This window comes from Echinops telfairi, unplaced genomic scaffold, assembly GCF_000313985.2.
Source record: "Echinops telfairi isolate 266 unplaced genomic scaffold, ASM31398v2 ScPeMD7_7458;HRSCAF=8496, whole genome shotgun sequence".
NCBI classification, from domain to species: domain Eukaryota; kingdom Metazoa; phylum Chordata; class Mammalia; order Afrosoricida; family Tenrecidae; genus Echinops; species Echinops telfairi.
In genome coordinates, this window is record NW_022111358.1 from 19,414,071 (window position 1) to 19,436,770 (window position 22,700).

General features: G+C 42.1%; 3 protein-coding genes across 4 annotated transcripts in view; 1 reads left to right on the top strand and 2 right to left on the bottom strand.

Moving 5' to 3' along the window:
* Positions 1–6,544, bottom strand: part of STXBP4 (syntaxin binding protein 4) — a 197,640-nt gene extending 191,096 nt beyond the window's left edge. The window contains exon 1 of the mRNA XM_004707395.2: positions 6,479–6,544. The gene's annotated coding sequence lies outside the window, so the exon portion shown is untranslated. The remainder of the gene's footprint in view (positions 1–6,478) is intronic.
* Positions 6,545–6,626: 82 nt separating this feature from the next.
* Positions 6,627–11,714, top strand: LOC101656700 (cytochrome c oxidase assembly protein COX11, mitochondrial). Its single transcript, XM_004707396.2, has 4 exons — positions 6,627–7,004; positions 8,839–8,994; positions 10,388–10,513; positions 10,885–11,714. The coding sequence occupies exons 1-4, from the start codon at positions 6,642–6,644 to the stop codon at positions 11,065–11,067; spliced, it is 828 nt and encodes a 275-aa protein (XP_004707453.1). The 5' UTR covers positions 6,627–6,641; the 3' UTR covers positions 11,068–11,714.
* A 95-nt stretch (positions 11,715–11,809) lies between these two features.
* The window catches only part of TOM1L1 (target of myb1 like 1 membrane trafficking protein), a 50,859-nt gene continuing 39,968 nt past the window's right edge, over positions 11,810–22,700 (bottom strand). Inside the window, exons 11-15 of one of the 2 annotated variants that reach the window (XM_004707035.4) lie at positions 20,577–20,628; positions 18,036–18,141; positions 17,409–17,490; positions 13,195–13,259; positions 11,810–12,394 (exon numbers count right to left, since the gene is read on the bottom strand). In XM_004707035.4, coding sequence (XP_004707092.1) covers positions 13,196–13,259; positions 17,409–17,490; positions 18,036–18,141; positions 20,577–20,628 — 304 coding nt within the window. In that variant the 3' untranslated portion in view covers positions 11,810–12,394; position 13,195. Of the gene's footprint in view, positions 12,395–13,194; positions 13,260–17,408; positions 17,491–18,035; positions 18,142–20,576; positions 20,661–22,700 lie in introns of those variants that run through there. The other variant, XM_045299552.1, reaches the window with a different exon arrangement.

Below are 22,700 nucleotides of genomic sequence, written 5' to 3' on the forward strand. Positions count from 1 at the left end.
AGAATGATGTACAAATGCGCTTTACACAATTGATGTGTGTATGGATTGCGATAACAGTTGTATGAGCCCCTAATAAAATGTTCAAAAAAAAAAAACACCTTGGAAAATTATCTTTTGCCTTTAGGAGAAAACCTCAAACCTGGCATGAGCTGGGCTTAATTTACTTTCTAATCTGATCTCCCACCAAACCCTCACTCCATTTCCAAATATCAGATGTTCTAGCTATTGTAGGATATTTTCCATCCCCAACATAAATACGTGACCAGGATATGATGATACTAACTTGAAAGAATTTACCAGGTTTAATTCTTTATAGCTAAAAACTAAAAATAAAGATGTCGAAAACTGAAAAACAGAGTGCCATGTACAAAATGTCAGTCCAGGTGCTGACACTTAAGTAAGCAACATCTGCACCTGCAGAACAAGACTATACTCCTACCAGCTTTGTCCCATGTGCGCCCATTACAAGCCTGGTAGAATCTCAACTGACAGGACCTGCAGCCCAATGCTATTCATCGATTTAAATTACTAGAGAAGAACACATTTCAGCACCTCCCAATCTTACATGACTATTTATTACTATCCATGAGAACCCCTCAGGCATGGGTTGAAGCTCCAACCTTGTGCTGTGATCCCAAACCTAGGTTTCAAAACCAATCTATTGCCATTGAGTTGATCCCAACTACGACTAAGTGACTATATATAATATGGTTTTATAATATATATTATTCTATATTATATATATGAGTAAATCTTTATAGGACCAGGCAGTCTCATTTTTCTCCTGTGGAGTGGTTAGTAGGTTTGAACCATGAACTTAGTGATCAGCATTTAATGCCTAATTCAGAGTGCCTAAACTATGTTCACTTGCTTTAGCAATCTTTTTCCAGCTTTGAAATAATTTTGAAATGTGCATTTACAGATAGGCATCCACCCACACAATAATAATTGAAGGAGGGAAATTGCTGCATTGTTTGTTGTCCATTGCAATGTTGCTTTCTACAAGTTGCAGCTCAAGTATAAGAAGCAAGGAGTCAGAACATCTCAACCTTGTGCTCAAGTCTGCCTCTCTCCAACTGAATGGGCTATATAGCAAGTCATTTCAATCTTCTAAATTTTTTGCCTCATCAGTAAAATTTCGAGATTCGTCTCTTCCCTTTCCACTGTGGAGCCTGGGATGGGGGCAGGAAGAAGTAGGTACCTAGGTCCCACTTGGCCAACCTTCTTCTCATTCTCCTTCTAAAGGTCTGCAGTCAAGCTTCCTTTTGTCCCTTTGTCTTGCGGAGCTTTTGTCTGGTGCTGAGAGAGCAGTCAGGAGGAAAGAAGGGATGCAAATCTACCACCCAGTGTGTGCCTGGAGCCCTGGTGCCTTAGTGACCAGTTGGTTTAAGATGCAGAAGTTCAGCCATTCAAAATGATCAGCTGCTCTGTGGGAGAAAGAGGAGGCTTTCTACTCCTGTAAAAGTCTCAGAATCAGAAACCCACAGGGGCAGTTCTACCCTGCCCTGTGAACTGGCATCCACTTGAAGGGAGTGAACATTAGTGTTTCACCAGGCAGGGATGGGCTCACAAGTCTCAGAGCAAACTTTCAGCCCTGCAGTTTGGTTGAGTATGGCAAGATTGAACAAAGAAGCACATACGATGAAGAGAATGGTAGCCAGGTTTCTCGGTATTGGCCACACACATCGCCTCATTTTCTCATTGAAGTAGAAAGCCACAAGAGCATTTCCAATAGGAATGAGCACGCGTAGCCTCCAGCTTGTGTTTCTAAGTAAGGGAATACCTTGGAGTGCTTTGGGCTAGGTTTCACAACATCACAAATAAAGTAAATAACTCAGTCACGGGAGTCACAGACACTTTATTATCTCCTAGGACATCTAAGTTACATTTACACTATGCTATAGTCTATGAAGTATTGAACAGCATTATGAAAAAGTGTGAAATATTGTGAGAATCCCCAAACAGGACACCGATGCAAAGTGAGCACTTATGGTTGGAAGACGGGGCACTGACAAGACTTGCTGATGCAGGGCTTGTCACAGACTTCACTCTGTCAAATGCACAGTCTCTGTGAAGCATACTACAGCAACACGCAGTAAAGAGAGGCCAGCTGGCCTGTACGTCACTAAAAGTCACTCAAGCTCCTACAGACAAAGCTGACTCCTGGGTGAGGGCAGAAAAATTACAGGACGGAATGAAGCATCCTGTATCAGAAAGCAAATTCACAGAGAAAGATGAGACCATGTCGAAAGAACTTAAGAAACAAGTTTAAGGGGCTTCTACTGACCAAGTGTGCGAAAAATCAGAGATAAAAATCTTAAAAGACAGTAACATTCTAGCCCTTTACGAAAATAGTAATCCATAGTATATACTGATATAAATGAAAACATAGAAATATATGGAGAAAGGTGTTTGGGCCAGGTCGGGACCACGCAGCGCAGCTCCTTCCATTCTGCCTCCAAGGCCAAAGCTGGACCGTGTGCCTCTTCCCCCGCATTCCCAGAGGCTGGTCTGCAAAAGACTCAGACTCCGCAGCTCCACACCAAGAAGCCTCCCTTCTCTTCATCCGTGCAAGCACCAGCAGCTCCTTGACCTCATTTGCATATTCCCTGACCCCAATACTACAAGTATCCCACTGCCCCAGCGAGGGGCATCATTTTCCTGACCTAACTCCTTGGGTAGCAGCTCAAGATGCTCCTGTCCCTTTCCCGGCTCTCCCTTCCCTCCCAGTTCTTTCCTTCAATAAAATCTTTCTCAACTTCACATTCCTGGCTAAATTCTAGCTCCGTTCTGCGCCTCCATTTTTTTACCTCTCAAAGGGGAGGCTCTATGTTAACAGCGGAACAACAATTTATAAACCTAGGAGTGTGATGAAATTAGAAAATCATTTCGCATCCATCCCTCATCGTAATATCTCATTCAGAGGAGGATCATTAATGGACTGGGAGCTGGCCGGAACTTTGACGGAGTGCCTGTTTTACATGAAATGGATTTGGGGCTTCTGTTGCCATCCACAGCCTTCTGCAAAGTGGGTGTTCAGAATTTAAGCTCTGATACCATTCCTTTCTTCAGATTTGAGTTTTATTATTTTCAATGCATGCATACTACTATGCTTTTTTCATGTGGGCTTAGTTGACACCTCACTTAGATGGCTGCTTGTTTAAAGACAAGCCTGTAAGGCCCTAGATCAGCAGTTCTCAACCTGTGGGTCGTCCGATTCATAACAGTAACAAAATGACAGTTATGAAGTAGCAACAAAAATAATGTTATGGTTGGGGGGTCCCCACAACATGAGGAACTGTATGAAAGGGTCACGGCATGAGGAAGGTTGAGAACCCCTGTTCTAGATGCTATGCTTTCTGATAGTGGGCACCATTTGGTTTATTCAAACTTTCCTATAGCACCCATTTCTTCAGTGATTCTTCATGAGGGTGAATATTGAGTAGAGCCACATCATAAGAGCTAGTTGTTCTTAGATGGGGCTAGAAATAAGTACGACCCCCAAATCTACTTACATATCTATGCTTTATGTATGTCTTTGATTCACTATAAAGACATCATTTTATGATAAAGAACATTATAAATCATCTAAAGGTAAGCCATTTTTGTTAAATAGTGCAGAAATGTTAAAGACTAACAAATCTGCATAAAAGATATGTAGGAAATCAGTGTACTATTTCTGTAGCTTTTAAGTAAGTTGTGATTTCAAAAATAAAAAGTTATGAGACCAAATTAAATGATATTCTTTTATTCCATAGAGTACACTCAATGTAAAGGAATCAGCAAAAATATCCATTCATCCGAAAATACTTCATATTGTCAGTTCTTATTATTAAGGCCCAATATGATGCATAACTGCTGTTTCATTAAAGAAGCCACACCGCAAACACAACCTGACCATTGTCAAATCATTGCATTTGGAATGGATTTGTTTTATTTTTCAATTATAAAAGAGGAAAATAAAATGGAGAGACCAAGATAAAGCATTATTATGGAAACATTTACATTGCCATACATCAAGTTACATAGAAAGATAGCATGGGGAAAAAGAGTGGGCAGAAAGAGTGTATTATGGGCTTCAGTGGCATTAACATTTACATGGGGCTTGAGTCTACACTGGAAGAAAATTAAAATATGAGTGGTTTTAATTTGAAGAAGCTGGCAATCTGGAACAAGAACCCTGGTACATAGGATGAATAAGGTTTTCCAACATTCCTCTTATACCACACAAATACGTTTGTAGCAGCACAGATTCTTAGAATTTTTTAGGGCAAATGTGCCAGAGGTGAATTGGAAGAGGCTTGGAGTCTATTGGCTCAATAAATTTCTGGGCCAGTGAGCACATGTTAATCAATTACTGTCCCAAGGTGACCATTATCACTCACTTGGACTAGAGTATTTGCTAGGTAGCTAGATTTAGGGAGAAGGTAGCTAGATTTGGGAGAGGGGGCTATCCTTCCCATGCCTGCAAAGGTCCCCATGGAGGAGGTTGGGAAGAAATCAGGCAACCACTAGATGCCTATGAAGACCCCAAACTGAGCATGCTCACACTCAAGCCCCCTAGACAGGTGGGCGATATACCTGGGCGGTCCAAACTAGGTCCAGGCTCATGACATCACCCAGGTGGGCTCAACCAATACCTTCAACCATTCCAGGGGGTAGGCTAGAATAAAGGCTGGAAGCATGCTCAGGCATGCTCCCTCTTTCCCCCTCTCTTCTACTGCCCCCCCGCCCCAACTGCTCTGGTCCCCTCACTTTCTGGTTTCTGCACTCTCTTGCCCCTTCAACCACTCTGTCCCTGGGGTTCCAAACCACCCCCCACCCCCAGGTCCCCATGAGGTTGCTCTTGCCCACTTGTGAACCCCTTTGAGACTGTAAAACCTGAAACTTGCCCTGTCTTTCATAAAAACCCACTTGGACCTGGATTACAAAACAGGCTTCGGTACAAATTCTTCCATCCAGAGAAGCCAAGAACCAAGGTATTACCCATTGGAGAAACCTAACATAATCGATTCACATTCCACTTCCATTCTTGCTCTCCTTTAATCCACTTCCATGAAGTAATCAATCTTTTTAAAAAGAAATTGAAAGATGATGTCACTTGCATGCTTAAAACACTCCAATAGCTTCCTATTACTTATAGAATAAAACCCAAACCCCTGGGCATGACCTAAAGGGCGCTGTATTATTTTGCCCTGTGTACCTGCTTTTACCTTATTCCCCACCACTTTCTCCCCTCCCCACTCTGCTAGGAACACACTGGCCTCCTTTTTGTCCTTCAATTATACCCAGCTCTTGCTGTCTTTGGGCCTTTAGGTGCACCGGAATTGCGAAGGTGGCACCTTACCACCATTCAGGACGAGGATCAAATGTCCCTTCTTCGGAAAAGCCTTGGTTAACCTCCCTTCGACACTCACCATCACGTGATCATATTCCACTATCTTCACTCCACTGATCTTTGTCTGAAATTCCCTTATATATGTATGTTACTTGATATTCTTTCCTGACTGCCACGGTAGCTGGAACCCCTGATGCACATACATCACAGAAGTCAGCTTGTCTGCCCGGACCTGTGCTGAAAGACGTCTGACCTGCACTGAGAGTGCAAGACAAAATATCGAAACGTCTTAAAGTTGCTTGACTTTTCAGGCTTACTCCCCAGATCTATAAAATGAGATCATCATCCCTGCCTCAGGTCCTGGAAAATCACTGTGCATGCATATTCTCACCCATTATTGTGAGTCTCATTTTACAAACAAGGCGATCGGTGAGGTTCCCCTGGTTTAACCTTACGGGGCCGGCAGTGAGGACGCTGGGACGATCCAAAACCGCCTAACCTCAGAAGCTGCGCTCTTCGCCCCCGCGTCATCGTTCCTAGAAAGACGCTTGCTGCTACAGTGCAATCGGCTATGCCGCTGTCCCCCTCAAAGCCAGGCTTGTCAGCGGGGCCAGCGAAGAAAGCTATCCGAACCCTCGAGGGTTTCGTTTTGTTTCGCAAGATGAACCTGTCATTCGCTGCACTACCTCAAGTAGCCCTGCCATCCGGATCGCGAGGGCGCTTTCAAAACCGCTCCAGAAGGGGCGTTTGCACTGAGCGAGCAGCACAGCGGGCAGCATTTCGCCCAGCACGTAGGGATGCGGCTGTCCCGAGGAGCTGGGAGGCGGGCTGCGGCTCTCTCAGGAAGGCTTCCTGGGGGAGGTGACCGATCCTTGAGTCCAAATCAAGGGCCCCTAAGTCGCTGGCAGGAGGCCAGAAGAAGCCCAGCTCGAGGGGCCGCGGGAGAGCCGCCGCTGGGGACCGCTCAGTGGAGACAAAGGCGAGCCGAGGTCCCGAAGATGAAGCGCACACCTCAAGGGACCGTGAGCCCGCGCGAGGAGGCGCGAAGAAGCGCGAAAAGCATCGCCCGCCGTGTACGTTAGATGGAACTGGCGGGACGCAGAGGAGGAGGGACGGTCAAGAAGCAAAACGCGAACTTACCCGCAATCTGGCAACCGAGCTTCCGTAGCCCGCCTTCCCGCGCCGCCGCCCGAGGCGTCCCGTAGCGAAGGCTGCGGAGAGCCTGTCCGGGTGTCGCGAGAAGAGCAAGTATCGCGAGACTTGACCCCTCCCCTGCGAGAGGCCGGCGTGGGTTCCGCACGCTATGAGAGGGCTCTGGCTCACGCCATGGAGGAGCTTCGAGCTGTGTGCCGGGCGCTGCAGTCGCGCCGCGTCCCTGACCACGGCTGGAAAGAGGCTAGAGCCTCTTCTCAGCCCGTGGCGCAGTGGCACCCGAGCTCCTGACAGGGGGCTGAGGCGACTCGGGACGTGGAGGCTCCGGAGCCAGGCGCGGGGCCTGGCTTTGCAGCCGCCCCGGCGGCCGAAGAGCACGAACCCGTTCGCGCGCGCGCAGGAGGAGGAATGGCGGCGCCGCAACAAGACCGTCCTCACGTACATGAGCGCGGCCGCCGTGGCCATGCTGGGGGCGTCCTACGCCGCAGTGCCCCTTTATCGGCTCTATTGCCAGGTAGGGGCCGGCGCGGCGCCATCCAGAGGGTCGCTGGTGCGGGACAGATCCCTGGGCCGCGGTGCCTCCGCGGTGTCCGGACCGGAAGGGCCGATCCATCAAGCCTCAGGTCCGTGGATTTTACCAGAGGCACCAAGGAAGTTAGTGGCACCGCTTCAGAGAGCGCCCAAGGCCTGATCGCGGTCGGGTGACACCCACCGCGGCTCCGAAACAAAACGCCCTCATTGCTAAGCTGCATGCCCAGAGGTGCATTGAGTCGGTTGGTTCCGGTTCTCAGCGACCCAGCCAGCCTCACAAACTTTCTGTGAGCCCATGGCTGCAGCCACCGAGTCAGCCATCGCTTTGAGATGACCCTCCACTGTATCAAGCACTTGGCCTTTCTTCAGGGACCTGCCCTCCTGATGACCTGTGTGTACTAGGGAGGCCAGTCGCACCGTCGTCGCTTCGAAGGAGGATTCTTGTATATCTTCCAAGACAGAGTTTGTTTTTGTCAAACCAGTCCACTATATAATTAATACACTTTGGCACCAGTGTAATTCAAAGGCATCAATTCTTCCATCTTCCTTATTCATTGTCTGGCTTTCGCGTGCACAATGAGGCTCTTGAAAGTACCATGGCTTGAGTTCAGAGGTCCATAGTCTTTACAGTGACATCTTTTGCCTTTGAACACTAAAAAGATCTTTGCTACCAAGTTTGCTCAATGCAATGTGCTGTTGGGTCTCTTAAGTTAGATCCACGCCTAGAAGGTCTGAAGTCTGCCCTCTGGGAACCCCAGCAGCCTGCCTAACCTTCCCTGCTCATGCATGTGTCTTTAAAATGTCATATGAGCACATCCATCCTGTGGGCCACATTTGGTCCGTGTTGCTGCTTAAGCCTTGGGCAGTTGTGCAGTCACAAATTCGGTTTTGAGACTTAGCTGTTACATCAGAATGTTCAGGAGTAGGAGTTAGGAATCAGGCTGAAGAATTTAAGATTGACTCGAATCACAGCACTTAACTGAATACAGGATGAGTTATGTAGACAATACAGCGGTCTTATAGGTAAGAAAAACTATAGCTCAAAGAAATGGACTTTATTAGTTCTTAGAGTGAGTGGTAGGACTACACTAGACCCTGGATCTTTTCATGCTTTCCCCTACCTTTAAATTGTGTGTGTGTGTGTGTTGGGGTGGGGGGGGTGTGTTAATTTCTCTGAGGCATTGACCTTAAAAATTTGAAAGATCTATATTCCAAGACTGTCAGGGAGATGACATTAATGAATATTTTCGGGAGTATGCGCCTGTTTTTAGGTTTGGGTTTTTTTTTAATATATGAATGACTCAAACATTCTTCTAGAAAGAAATAACTCAAAAAGCATCTTTTTAAAAGTAGACTAGTCCACTCTAGTATATAAAGATTTGCCCTAATACCTCGTTAAGAGTTATAATGTAATTTACCATATATACTTGCGTATAAGCCATCCTGGATATCAGCTGGGGCTCCTAATTTTACCACAAAAACTGCATTAAAAATGTGATGAAAAACTCGGCTGATAACACGGGTATATCTGGTAATAATGTTGCATGGCAGTGAAGCTGGTTGACTTACTAAATAAGCAAATGCCTATTTTTTTCTTCTTTTGCTGAGTGTCTGCTCCCTAGCTTCAAATGTGGCATTTTTTTTCTTTATGTAATATTTGGTTGATTATCCAAACACCAGAATTGGTAATAGTATATACAACTGGATTTTTAAAGTTAATTGCATAGTTCAAGTTGTTTTGAAATTTAAGATTTATCCATACATCTTCAGCCCCTAAAGGTATTGACTAACACATGCTATTTGCCTATCTTTTCTAGACTACTGGACTTGGAGGGTCAGCAGTAGCTGGCCATGGATCTGACCAGATTGAAAACATGGTGCCTGTTAAGGATCGTATTATTAAAGTAACCTTTAATGCAGATGTGCATGCAAGTCTCCAGTGGAACTTTAGACCTCAGCAAACGGAAATATATGTGAGTGGCTAAAGCAGTTAATACAGGATTCTTTTCAGTGTAAAACTTCCTTTCCTCTTTTAAACTGTTTCATGGTGCAGAACACACTCATGTTAACGTCAAAATGCGGACAGATTTCATCACTGGAGTTTGTATTCCTACAGATAACGTATTGATAGTGTTCTACACCTGATATAGCAGGATATGCTTTTAACTTTTACGGTATATGGTATTATAGTAAACTAAATCTGAAAGATGGAAATGTCATTTGTTTTTATAGGACTCATACTAGGAGTTCATGAAGTAGACCTGGTAACTAATTTCAGAAGTAGCTGCAGCTACTCATGCACACAGCTGGTTTTTTATCCTCAGAGGTAGATCATATAGGAAAATAGTGAAGAATATCGGTTACAATGAAAAGGAGTTTATTGATTTACGTGGAAAGTATACTTGTCCCTCCACAAAGGGAAAAGCACTGAAGACCTTCGCCATTGAGTCGATGCCACCTCATAGCTGCCCTCTAGAACAAGGGAGAGCGCGTGCTGGTTTCTGAGACTAACTCCTGACAGTGGAAAGCCCTGTATTTCTCCCAAGAAAGGCCTGGTAGTTTCACACTGCTGACCTTGCATTTAGTAGCCCAAAGGGTAACCACTAAGCCACCAGGGATCCCTGTCATGTTAGTCATGTTATAATAAAGTAAGCCTTTATACCTACAATCTTGACTGCCTTGAATCTAAGGAAGGTTTTACTGAAATGCTCTCACAAACTGAGGGTTAACTAGAAAGATTTTCAGATTCTATTCAAAAACTAAAAGTAGTGCATAGTACTTTCCTAGATGAAGTAAACATGACTGATTCTCAACATTTGGATTTTAGAAGTTCTTACTTGTTCCAATTACATGGTAGTTAGTACACAGCTTGTTAATGGCTGACTTGATATAAATGACAGGTTTGGGAATTTTTTTTTAATCTAGTTTCTCAAAACAAGGGTTTAAAGCTCTTTGGTTACATTGCAATTCTGTTCAGCTGGTTTTACCCTGGTTGTAAATTGAGTGAAATGGTGTTATCCTTAAACTGTTTTTTTTTTTTTTCATAAGTTAATCATACAATTGTCAAGTGTGTTACCAAGAATTTGGGGTTGAGCTATGATACGCTAGGAGTGTCCATGCACATATTTTATATAACTTAATTTTCAGATTTTTGTTTTTGAAGACTTCAGATATGCAAGAGGATAATCTATAACTAATGCATAACAGAGCATTGGCTCTTCACTGATAAGCAAATAAAATTTGAAACTCAGCTGTTTTAGGTAATATTCATGAATTATTTTACTGCCCCTTATATTACTTTTACACTGGGTATTTTCATCTGATGAATAGGAAAAAATCTTGGTAATACGTATTTTTTTTAAATAGGTAGTGCCAGGAGAGACAGCACTAGCATTTTACAAAGCTAAGAATCCTACTGACAAGCCAGTCATCGGAATTTCTACATACAATGTTGTACCATTTGAAGCTGGACAGTATTTCAATAAAATACAGGTACACCTAACCACAACTTTATAGAATAAAGGATGAAATGGGCGAGTTCTCAATTTGCTAGTGTTTTAGTAGATAGTTGTATTTCTGCACATTTTTCCTAAATTTCAAGCAGTGTCGTCGTCGTCTCGTTTCCCCCTCCCCCCCCCCCCCACTTGTTTCCACCAGCTAGGAACAGATTGAAATCCTTTTAACATTACTCAAAATCACTTGGTGATTCTCAATCCCTAAAACAAAACTCCATTAGTTCATTACGGAACTCACAGGTCCCGTTATATTTAATGGTGTGTTTATGAAAACCAGTACGTGAACACTTTTTAAAGTCTTTTATAGTGATGGTCTATGTCATTAAACGATCTTTCTATAACTTTTAGTGCTTCTGTTTTGAAGAACAAAGGCTTAATCCACAAGAGGAAGTAGACATGCCAGTGTTTTTCTACATTGATCCTGAATTTGCTGAAGATCCAAAAATGGTGAATGTTGATCTCATCACTCTTTCTTATACTTTTTTCGAAGCCAAAGATGGGCATAAATTGCCAATTCCGGGCTATAATTGAAGTCAGCAACTAAATCTGCGTCAATTTGTGATTTTTGAAAAATCATGTATCTGACTTCTCAGAGAAGAAATATTTCTACTATGTTGTATTTAATTATTATGTACTGATGATGGTTCAGCTTGCTCCCTTCCATGCCCCGACATCTTAACCACACTTAAAATCAAGAAAACAGGTTTAGCTTTTACCATAAGGAACCCACTTAGAGTGCCTACTTAAGAGTGTTTGACTACCACCAAACTCAAGAGACTGATAGTAGTAAATGACTGTATAGCTTTAAATATATGTATATGGAGGCATGGACTTAATGGTACAGTTTAATTCATTAGATTGCTTCCACATTTTGGCCCTTCATACTTGTATCATTTGAATACTTAATGTTTATTTTTATCTATACTCCAGAACTTCTGAACAGGTTGATTATTAAATCTCTAAAACCATTGGTTGTTACTTGCCTTCAGGGTGAATAGTCATTATTTTTAGAGCTTAACATGGAAGAGGTGTGTTACTTGCCCAAAGATTGCATTTTTTCTTCAAATTCTTATTTGTTTTACTTTTAAGATCTAGGACTGCTTTATATTGATTGTACCAAGTAAATAATTAGGTTGAAATTGTGATACCATGAAATATATATATATGATTAACTGTGATGGTTCCAAGTCCCTCGATGTTAAAATCTGTGTGGGGTTGTGTACATGTACTGATATCAAGTCTATCTGTGAACAAACTCTAAAGACACATCAAGTTATTTTAATAGTAATTTACTTGTCACTGTTGATTTACATAAACCCGTACACAATTTATTTTGAAGGTTTTCCAGTCTAAATAGAAATGTTAGATTACAGTAAAAAGAGAAAAAGAATATTTAGTATTATAAAGAACAACTTTTAAAGGCAATTCAAATTTCTAAAGAGTATTATAAAAAAGTGCAAATTGACTTTTACATTCAACTTTAAATGAAGGCACTCTGTATTCTTCCTATCACATTTTAGTTTTCTCACATTTTATGTTTAACATCTATTCAGAAGTAAGATTTCTTTTCTAAATGTAGGAAGGACCTGAAAAACCTAAGCCCCTGAAATTAAAGCAGATGGTTGAATATAATAATAGGCTCTTTTGAGATAAATTTTAAGCAGTTCCCCAGAACCATATATGTTACCCTGCAATTACTACTCTTGTATTTAAACTTCTGTACTGCAGGAGAAGTGTCTCAGCATCCACCACAGCTACGATGTAGGTCTTGTCTTCCAGGATTCAGAGTCGGGCAGGGTCAGTCTAGTGTTTACGAGTTGGCACTTTTGATGCAGCTTGTGAGCTGGTCCATTTTCACCTAGAATAGAGAGAAGTAGATAGCCAATCATTCACTATCTTTTTCTTAGGTTTTCCCTATTTCTTAATAACCCTTTCCTCACCTTTCTCTAGAGCAGCGGTTCTCAACCTGTGGGTTGTAACCCCTTTGAGAGGTCAAACGACCCTTCCACAGGGGTCGCCCGATTCAGTAGCAAAATTACAGTTATGAAGTAGCAATGAAAATCATTTCATGATTGGGAGGGTCACCACAACATGAGGAACGGTATTAAAGGGTCGCGACATTAGGAAGGTTGAGAACCACTGCTCTAGAGGGAGGGCTTGAGAGTCAGTCTAGTAGAGAAGTGGGGATTCTTGCACTGGTGGAGTCAAATGGTAATAGCTCACTGGTGGCTGGCGTTCATAGTATTAAAATGCGATACTCAGTGCAACTTGAACATTAGTTAAATTGGGAAAAATCCAGACTGACCTTGGAGAGTAACAGTAAATTCTAAGGCCTAATTAACAGGTATTGATTGCTCGTTAAAGACAAATGCATGATTTCAGTACTATATTTCTATTGATAATTATTTTGTGCTAGCATTAAAGACATTTCTATATTGTATCCCAACTTATGGATTCCCAAGCCTTATTATTTCTAGTTGAAAAGACTACAAAGGATATATATCATGAGTGAATAATTCATTGCCATTTGAGTAAGAGTTTTTATAATGATATTTAATCACCAAAGTCTCAGATTCTCAGATGAACCTTATGTAAATAATTTACTATAGAAAGTGACAATTGCACTGAAGTTGCACAGTATGTAAATTAAGTTTTTACCTCAACAGTCAGTATGACTTGACTCTCTTTTGTGGCGATGAACATCAATTTCTTCATAAATAGCTCTGAAATAACGGCAACCATGGAAAAGGGTTAGGTTAGTACATTGATAATAAATGATCATTTTTAAAATATTATGTTAGCTTTTAACAGTTGACATGTTAATATCTGCTGCTGCTTTCAGTATTTCAGCCCACATTGAATACTGACTTCTTAAATTCTAATGTGGCATTTCTTATTAGGTACTGTCAAATGGGTTCTGACCCGTAGCAGTCCGAGTCACAGTATAACAACACCTCCCGGATTCTGAGCCGTCTTCACAATTGTTCCTATTCTTGAACCCATTGTGCGCCCAGGGTCGATCCATCTTGTTCAGGGTCTTTCCCCTGTTGCTCCCCCTCGACTTTCCAAGTCTGATGTCTTTCTTACTGGTCTCTCCTGACAAAATGTCCAAAGTATGTAAGAGGAAATCTTGCAGCAACACACAAGCCACCACAGTACAACAAACTGACAGGTGGTGAGTTGCAATTCCCACGCATCTTTAAATCTCTTATTGTATATCCAATTCACTTTTGTGATTTAAATGAAAATATAGCTCAAATTTATACACATAGTTTGATATTTTCTGAAAACACCCCTAAAAAACTGTTCAGGTATTCCTGGTTTTAAAAATTACATATTTTTAATAAAATAAGCGTCAGCTTATTTAACCTGTTATTACAGCCCAGTCTCCAGAACAGCCTCTACTTATAACATCTTTGTAGCTTCCATGCAGTAACTTTTCTGATATCTTAGTATCTTTACATACATCTGTTAGTAAAAAAAAAAAATGACACGTATTCCCATAACTATGACATTCAAATATAAAAATCAACACTAATGGAGTCAATTCACTAACTTCACCAAGTTTTCCAGTATGCTCTTGCAATCTTAATATGTTTCTCTAAAATACTTTATCGCTCATTTTCCATAGAATTATTTCATCAGTCTGTGATAGCCCCCTCATCTGTGATAGCGCCCTCTCGCTCATTAGTCAAACTTCGTTAGTCTGTGATAGCCCCCTCTCGCTCTATCACATCTTACTTCTTAATTACATGTCGTGATGTGCTAGAGAAATTCCTTCTATCACTAAATCTATTTCATCTGGACTTTCTCATACATGCAATTGTCCCCCTTCCTGAAGCTTCGCCTTCTGCCTTTCTACTAGTACCTCCCCGTCAGCATTCAAAGATGCTATAGCTTCTTCGTTTTACAGAACAATCCTTAATCCCATGATCTGTCTCATCACACTGGCAATCTCTAGCTGCCAGGCACTTCCAACATCCTTTCATGTGTATGCTTCCAGTAAGTCATTTGCATAATAGTTCTACTCCATCTATTATCTAACAATGGGAGTTGGCTTATCAAAATGATTTCTCCTAAAATCACCAGTGGCTTCCATGTCTATTAATTCGATCATTTTCAGTTGACCTTTCAGTAATGCTCATCAGAACTGTAAACACCCTTCTCTTTTGTTTCCCAATTGCAGTCACCATATTTGCTAACAGCCTCCCTATATTGCTGACCTTGCCCCTTCAGACTTCCCCAAACTCAATGAACATTGGAAAAATACTATCTGAGTCCCTTGTGGGATGGCAAAACTGCTGTTTTGACTTGGTGTAAACTGAAGTGTGAATTCTTTTGGGAAGAATTAGGGAGATGGAAACACCTCCTTTAGACGTGTATAAACTTAGATGAAAGGATATTTTGAGAACAGTAGGTTCATGGTTTGATATTTTTGTTTCATTAAAGGTTTTGGTTATTTTGTAGCAATACTTATCTTGTGATATACATATATGGCGTATGTGTGTCTACATATATATATATGGCCCCCAAAATACTTATTTTATCCTGATAGAATGAAGATTCTTTTTAAAAAAAAATCATTTTATTGGGGGCTTGGACAACTCTTATCACAATCCATCCATTCATTGTGTCACACACATTTGTACATTTGTTGCCATCATCATTCTCAAAACATTTTATTTCTACTTAGCCCTTGGTATCAGCTCCTCATTTCCCCCTCCCTCCCCGTCATCCCCTCACAAACCCTTGATAATTTATAAATTATTATTTTGTCATGTCTTATACTGTCTGATATCTCCCTTCACCCACTTTTCTGTTGTCCATCCCCCAGGGAGGGGGTTATATGTAGATCCCTGTAATCGGTTCCCCCTTTCTACCCCACCTTCCTTCCACCCTCCTGGTATTGCCACTCTCACCACTGGTCCTGAAGGGATCATCTGTCCTGATTCCCTGTGTTTCCAGCTCTTATCTATACCCATGTACATGCTCTGGTCTAGCCAGATTTGGAAGGTAGAGTTGGGATCATGATAGTGGTGGGAGGAAACATTAAAGAAGTAGAGGAAAGCAAGCAGTATGTTTCATTGGTGCTATAGTGCACACTGACTGGCTCGTCTCCTCCCCAGACCCTTTTGGTAAAGGGATGTTGCCTACAGATGGGTTTTGGGTCTCCACTCCGGCACTCCCCTCATTCACAATGATAGGATTTTTTGTTCTTTGATGCCTGATAACTGATCCCATCGATACCTCGTGATCACACAGGCTGGTGTGCTTCTTCCACGTGGGCTTTGTTGCTTCTCACCTAGATGGCTGCTTGTTTATCTTCAAGCCTTTAAGATCCAAGATGCTATCTTTTGATAGCCGGGCACTATCAGCTTTCTTCACCACATTTGATTATGCACCCGCTTTGTCTTCAGTTATAGTGTTGGGAAGGTGAGCACCATGGAATGCCAGTTTAACAGAACAAAGTGTTCTTGCATTGAGGGAGTACTTGAGTGGAGGCCCAAAGTTCAAAAATAACCTGGGAAATGAAATTCCCAGACTACCTCTGAATTTTGTGCTTTCAAAGTTTCCCGGATTTCATGAGATAGTTTAAAGGAATTGATAACCCCCTGCCCCTATCAACCCAAAATAAGCCAACAATAGCAGAGAATTCTAAAACTTCTCTTTAGCTTTCCTCTTCTCTCTCATGGTTGATATCTGTTGCACAGCCATATTTACTTAGAGTAATTAATTAACTGGAATATGACTTTTAGAAAAATCCTCTGTTCCTGTTAGGAGGCAGAAACTAATGAAACTGTTCCATTTCCAGAGAGCTTACCTAGTTTAAAATCAATAATTTCTGATCCTATATATAGGGTAATTTCATAATCCTGAATTCAAGAAACATTTAACGAAAGACTTTTTCATGTGTTAATTCAAAATGTATTATGAAATCCAGTATTTAAACTAGGGCCCAAAATTTCAAGGCCTACTCATGCCAAGCAGACGAAATGCATGGACCCAGCAGGTGAGCTAACACTTTGTTCCAGCCTGTTGTTATCAAGTAAACATGCAGGCCTGGTTCTGCCAGGGCTTCCAAAATAATTCAGAAATTAAGATTCTTTGAAAATATGCTAGTTTTTGTATGGTTGGAAATTAAATTACAAAAATGCACTTTAAAAGTTTGCATCAATCAAAGAAAACACTGGCAAGCTACAGCTTGTTGGCTGCCAGGTTTTGTACAATAATTTCCAAAAGACTTGTTTTTAATAATTTTTAGAGCTTTAGGAATAAATGCCAATCATTCAAAATAAATCCAATCTCTACTAAGTCCACCACTCCCTTTCCATAAAAAAACTATGCTTTTGACCAATGAGAAATAAAATAATGGTACTTTAAAGATTAAGTTAAAAGGTACTTTTTAGACTAAACAACAATAGGTACATTTTGTTTGTAATATGTACGTAAGTAGTGAAGTTCATTGGCGGTGACTAAAAATTCTCAGAAATGCTCTTTGGGGATCAGTAGTCAGAGAAGGCAAAGACCCCATCTACATGGTTTTACTTAGGTCACCAATCAGCAAATAGTGCCTTTTCGTGATCTGGAGAGAGCCCAACTTCTTCCCAAGATACCTGTTGGGAATGCATCAGTGTCCATGCTGGTTCTAGTTATTTCTTAATGTGCAATCTCGGCACTTTTTTTTTTTAGTCACACGGCCAAGAACGGGCAGGCCATTAAAGAGCAGCAGCCTCTATAAAGCCGCCTAAGCATACGACCATCAGTTTATGCACTGCCTAAATAAAGTTAAACGAATAGCCAGTGCCTTGTAGCTCTGTTACCAAAGGGTGCCCAGATCCCCAAATACAGTCCTCGTTTTGTAAATGACTTACTCAGTAGTGACAGCAGGAGCTAAGGGATCAAACTCCATGAGCTCATAGTAATTGGGTGGCTGAAGATCATTCTTTGTCATTGCTGTAGAGGGTTGAAATAAAAGAACCTGTAAACTGTATTTTTCCAAGAGATGCTTACAATCAACATTTTCTCTATACATTGTTCAGATAGAAAATCCTAATAAGAGACTGACCACCAGAAACAAAACTATATGATACACAAATTTACAGCTGTTCAAAAGATGATACACACTTTTTACAACCTGTCATTATCTATCATGGAGCTCTGGTAGCACAGGGTTACAGCTCAAGTGGTCAGCTGTTCGAAGCCACCAGCCGCTCCTCGGGAGAAAGGGCTTTCTACTCTCATGAACATGTACCGTCTGGGAAACAGGAGCAGTTCCACTCTGCCCGACAGGATCACCGTGAGTCCACATGGATTTGATGGCAGTTTGTTTGATGTGACTTATCAGTCCTGGCGGCATCTACCCTACATTTAAGTTTACTTCTTGTCGCCGCTCGAATTTCTCCCCTCTCTACCTAGTTTTAATTACCAATTAATGCCTGGCTGACCCACACAGTCTCACAAGTGTCCTAAGGTGCTGCAAATGAGAACGTCTCCGGTACCTGGATGATTGCTGGGCAAGGGCGGCAGGTTCGGGTTTGATGATGTTGCTGGGCTGCTCTGTGGACTGATCGGCTGAAGTAATAATGAGTATGAATCTTCGGGAAGCTAAGGAAAATATGGCATGTGCTCAAAGTAACATTCCACATGAAAGCTTCTCATTTTTTAGATTCCTACACTTCCAAGAACCATGAGCTCTCAACTGGATACGGATCAGCAATTTGAAAGTATGTCGGTGTTCTAGGCAATACTACCACTCTTCTGTCTGACAATATGCCCCTCACAGCCAAGCTCTTGTGAAATGTAAAATTTTTAAAGGAAAACATTTTCTTTTTAAAATGAAGGACTGGAGAGCAGTCTTGGTTGTTTTGAGCAACACAAGAAGTCACAGCCTCAGAGAAATCATAAAACTGCAGAGAAGCGCACGATGAATGTGCTGGAGTAAGACAAGATATAACTGAAAGGGGGAAGAATTGGGGAGTGATTAGTGGATGGGGAAAGAGCAGAAGAGCTGATGGTGATGATGTACACACAACCGTTCTTTTTAGAAGTGGCTTAGCTAGGAAGTGTATGATATATGAATCTTAATATCAAGAAAACTTAAAAAAAATAAAAGAAACCAGACGACCTATGATTACCATGGGTGGAGCAGGGTGAGTTTTTCCTTAGGGGGCACTGGGTTTTCTAATGGTGGTGGAACAATTTAGAGAGAGGTACAACAGTGGCTGTACAACACAGTATCATTAGTGGCCCTGGATTATACATGTAGAAGTTGTCAAAGAATGTTCTGTTGTGTGTATTTTTTGCCAAAATTACATGAATAACAATGAGTATGAGGAAAAATGTTCTAAAACTGATTGTGGTAAAAATTTTACAACTGCTTAATATGGATGAACTATTGAGTTATATGATATGTGGATGAAGTGCCAATCAAACTTTTAATATATATATATATAGATTAAATCAGAAGTCTCTCCTGCTTGTCCCACTTTCCCCCACTAATTTCACACACATGTAATGGGCATGCCCTAGATGCCAGGTATTGATTATGGACTCATGGGTCAAAAGGCACAGTGCCTGCCCTCATCGAGCAGACAGTCAAGAAACAAGCAGATGTTGGACGGCAAGCGGCACAGGATGTAATCTTTACGGTTCAGTCTGTCAGTGCAGAGGAAAGGGGATGAGAGCGGTGGCGTGGTTTGGAGGAAGGGCAGAAAGCACGCCTGGTGTTTCGTTGTCAGGGGCTGCCCCGCCAAGGGAGACCTGAGCGAAGTGGTCTCTGATGATCCGAAGGAACGGCAAGTCCACAGGTTCTGAAGCAGAAGACACCAAAGTGAACCCCTTGGTTTCCTTCATGTTGCATAATATTTACTATTACATATGGAATTAAAATATTTCCACGGAGGGGAAGCCAATGTGGTTTAAGCCCAGTAAGAAAAGGGAAGGGGGTGGGGGGTGGGGATCAGTCTGTCAGACTTTCACTGACTGCAAACAGAAGGGGGAAGTCATTGGTGGTTTTGAGCAGACGAGTTATTGGACTTGATTCTTCTAAAAGATTTTTCTGGTTTCTGTCTTGAGGATAGACTCTGAGGGAGGGAGGTTCTGGAAAGGAGGGAAACGCAAAGGCAGAAGCAAGGAGACCCTTAGGCCACTGCAATGTCCATCTGATGGGGTTTAGGCGGAGCTGTCCAAGTGGAAGTGGCGAGGAGGGGCTGTATAGGATTTGAAGGTGAAAGCCGAAGTTCAAGAATCATTCCCCAAGGCTTCTGGCCTGAGCACCTGCGGTACCCTTCTTACTGCGGAACATTGCAGGAAGAACAGGTTGGCAGTTGGACTGAAGATAGCAAGAGAGCATGCTAAGTGGGATGAGAATATATGGATTCACAGTTTCGGGGAAGGGTCTGGGCTGTACACTCAAACTGGTAAAATTGTCAGAATGAAGTGTTGCAAGATCTGAGACCAAAAGACTACTGAGGAATGAATGCAGACAGGAGAGAGTTGAAGCGTGATCCCTGGAGTCTACATCTCCAATGCCTGAAGGATAGTAGAAGAGGACAGGCCATCAGAGGAGTTGGAGTCGAGATGGAGGGAGTTAAGAAATAAAAGGGAGCAGTCTGTGAAAGGAGGAACTGGTTAGTTTTGTCACACGTGACTGAAATATCGAGTAGAAAAGACTGAGAGCACTGTAGTAGTCATTTAGCAATATGGAACTCCCTGGTGGCCTTGACAAGGGCTGCTGATAAAGCGGTAGGGATGAAAGCCTCTTTGAAATCTGTAAGAGGATGGCAGGGAAGAACGTGGAAAGAGGAAATGAAAAGGAAAAAAACAGAATATTGACCTTTAACCACCTTCCAAACTGAAGTGAGACTTGTCTTAGATGGAAAAGGAACCAAGGCAAACACCTATCCCGAAGGGCTAGATCAAGAAATAAGGAATACTGAGTAGGACATGAGGCGTAACAACTAGAAGTCCTGCTTTTTGGGGGGGGGGCAAGGGTCACCTGCTGCCTGGGTGCCTTGCCCAAGAAGGGTTTCATTACTTACATTGTCATATGTATGACCTGAAGCGAGGTTTTGGCCGGTCCTCTGGGGAAACCTAGGATAGTGTGATAACACAGCATGGTTACCCTACAGTGAGAACACAAATGCAAAAAGTAAGATGACTGTCTTCATCTTCAGACTGCACAAAAGTGATACGTTTACATAATGATTGCCACTTGGTTTCAACGTCCAGCAACGTATGATACCCAAATGCCAAAGCGAGCAGACACACAGAGTATTGAGCCTCGGCAGTGCTAGCTCTGAGTCCCTGGAACATGCACAGTACACAAAAAAATCAGAGGTGTTAGTCTCTTCCACCAGAGTAGCTTCCACTCTATTTCCTGTAGGATGAGAGGCAGTGCAGAGCAAACGTTAGGAAGTGAGTCTGGCATAGTCTGGTTATGGGGCAGATGTTCTGTGAAAGCACAGGTCCCCCTTTCTCTTTAGTGGAATGCAACTGTGAAACCTGGAGAGAATGCACAGGGCAAAGCGAGGACTGAGGTGCACCCGACTCGAGCCACAGTATTTCCAGTTTGCTCATGCACGTGCACCCGGACGATGAATCAGGAAGACCACAGAAGAACCGGTGCAGTTGAGTTACGGTGCTGGCAAAGAATATTAACAGTACCATGGACTGCCAGAAGAACAAACATAGGTCTTACAAGAAGTATAGCCAGACTTTTCTTAGAAGTGAGGACGGAGAGACCAGTCTCTCCGTCCTTAGGACCCTCAGCTGTTGCAGCTACCCATTCCTCCCCCTCTACTGGCAGCCGCCAGCAGGAGCAGCAGCCAGCTCCCATCTGGTTTTAATATGACGTTCACACAAAGTCCAAATCACAGAATACCCTGGTTTTAATATGACGTTCACACAAAGTCCAAATCACAGAATCCCCTTTCACAGAAAGTATCATAGACATCACAATTCGGTGGCTTGTATGTTGCTGTGATGCTCCTGAGGAGCTGCTGGTGCCTGTGCTGACCTTTTGAATCACAGCCTAACATAGTGTAATGGTTACAAGTTGGGCTGCTAACTGAAAGGTTGGCAGTTTGAAACCAGCCACTCTGAGGGAGAAAGCGGGGGATTTCTACTCTCAAGAACAGTTACAGCTTTGGAAACTCATACGGGCAGTTCTACACTGCCATAGAGGGTCACCGAGGCAGCATCCACTCCAGGGCAGTGTGTATGTGGGTTATTTTTTTGTTTGTTTTATCAGACACCAAGTGATACATAGCTATACTCAAAATATCCAGACATTTTCAACTTCCATGAGAAATGAGAATCAATACACACTAATGCCAAGAAGACAAGAGTTAGAATTACCTGCCAGAGACTGTCGTTACTATATTTTTATACAAATAACATATGGCCTTCTGTGTGTTTGCCATCCGTTCCTGTGAACACTATTATTCTATCACTATGCTACATTTTTTTAACATTGCTTTTAAAAAAATAAACAGTAAAGTATGGTTACAGAAATATTTCCAGGGGGAAGAGTGGTTGGCAAAAAAAAATGTAGATGGTGTATGTTATGTATGTAAACTATAATAAAAATACAGTATTATACAAATTACCTAACAAGCCATTATAATTGATCTGGGGGGGGGGGACGGGGACGGGCTCACCAAAGAAACAGATGGAAAAATAACAATAAAAACAGGATCAGCTCAAGAGCAAATTTGAGATAACAGTGGAAATAAATCAGTGAACTTGAACACAGGTCATCAATCAAAATGATAAAATAAGAGTGAAAATACAAGATGAACAGAACCCTAGGAATTTATGAGACAATGACAGCAGGTCTATCTAAGATTTGTGCCATCAGGATCCAAGAAGGAGAAAATATGTTTTAAATGGAAGCTGAAAACGTCACAAGTTTGGTGACAGACATGCATTCAAAGATTCAAGAAGCTCGGAGTAGACGTTCAGTGATAGCCCCACCCAATAGGTATATGCAAAGCATAATTCTGGGAATCTGACACTGTTACCCTAATTTGAAAAAGGATCTTTGCAGTTGTAATTAAAGACCCTCAGATGAGATTATCCTGCATTGTCCAGATGGACCTTAAATCCATTGATGAGCATTCTTCTAAGAGAAAGAGGGAGATGTGAGAAACAGAGAAAGGCAA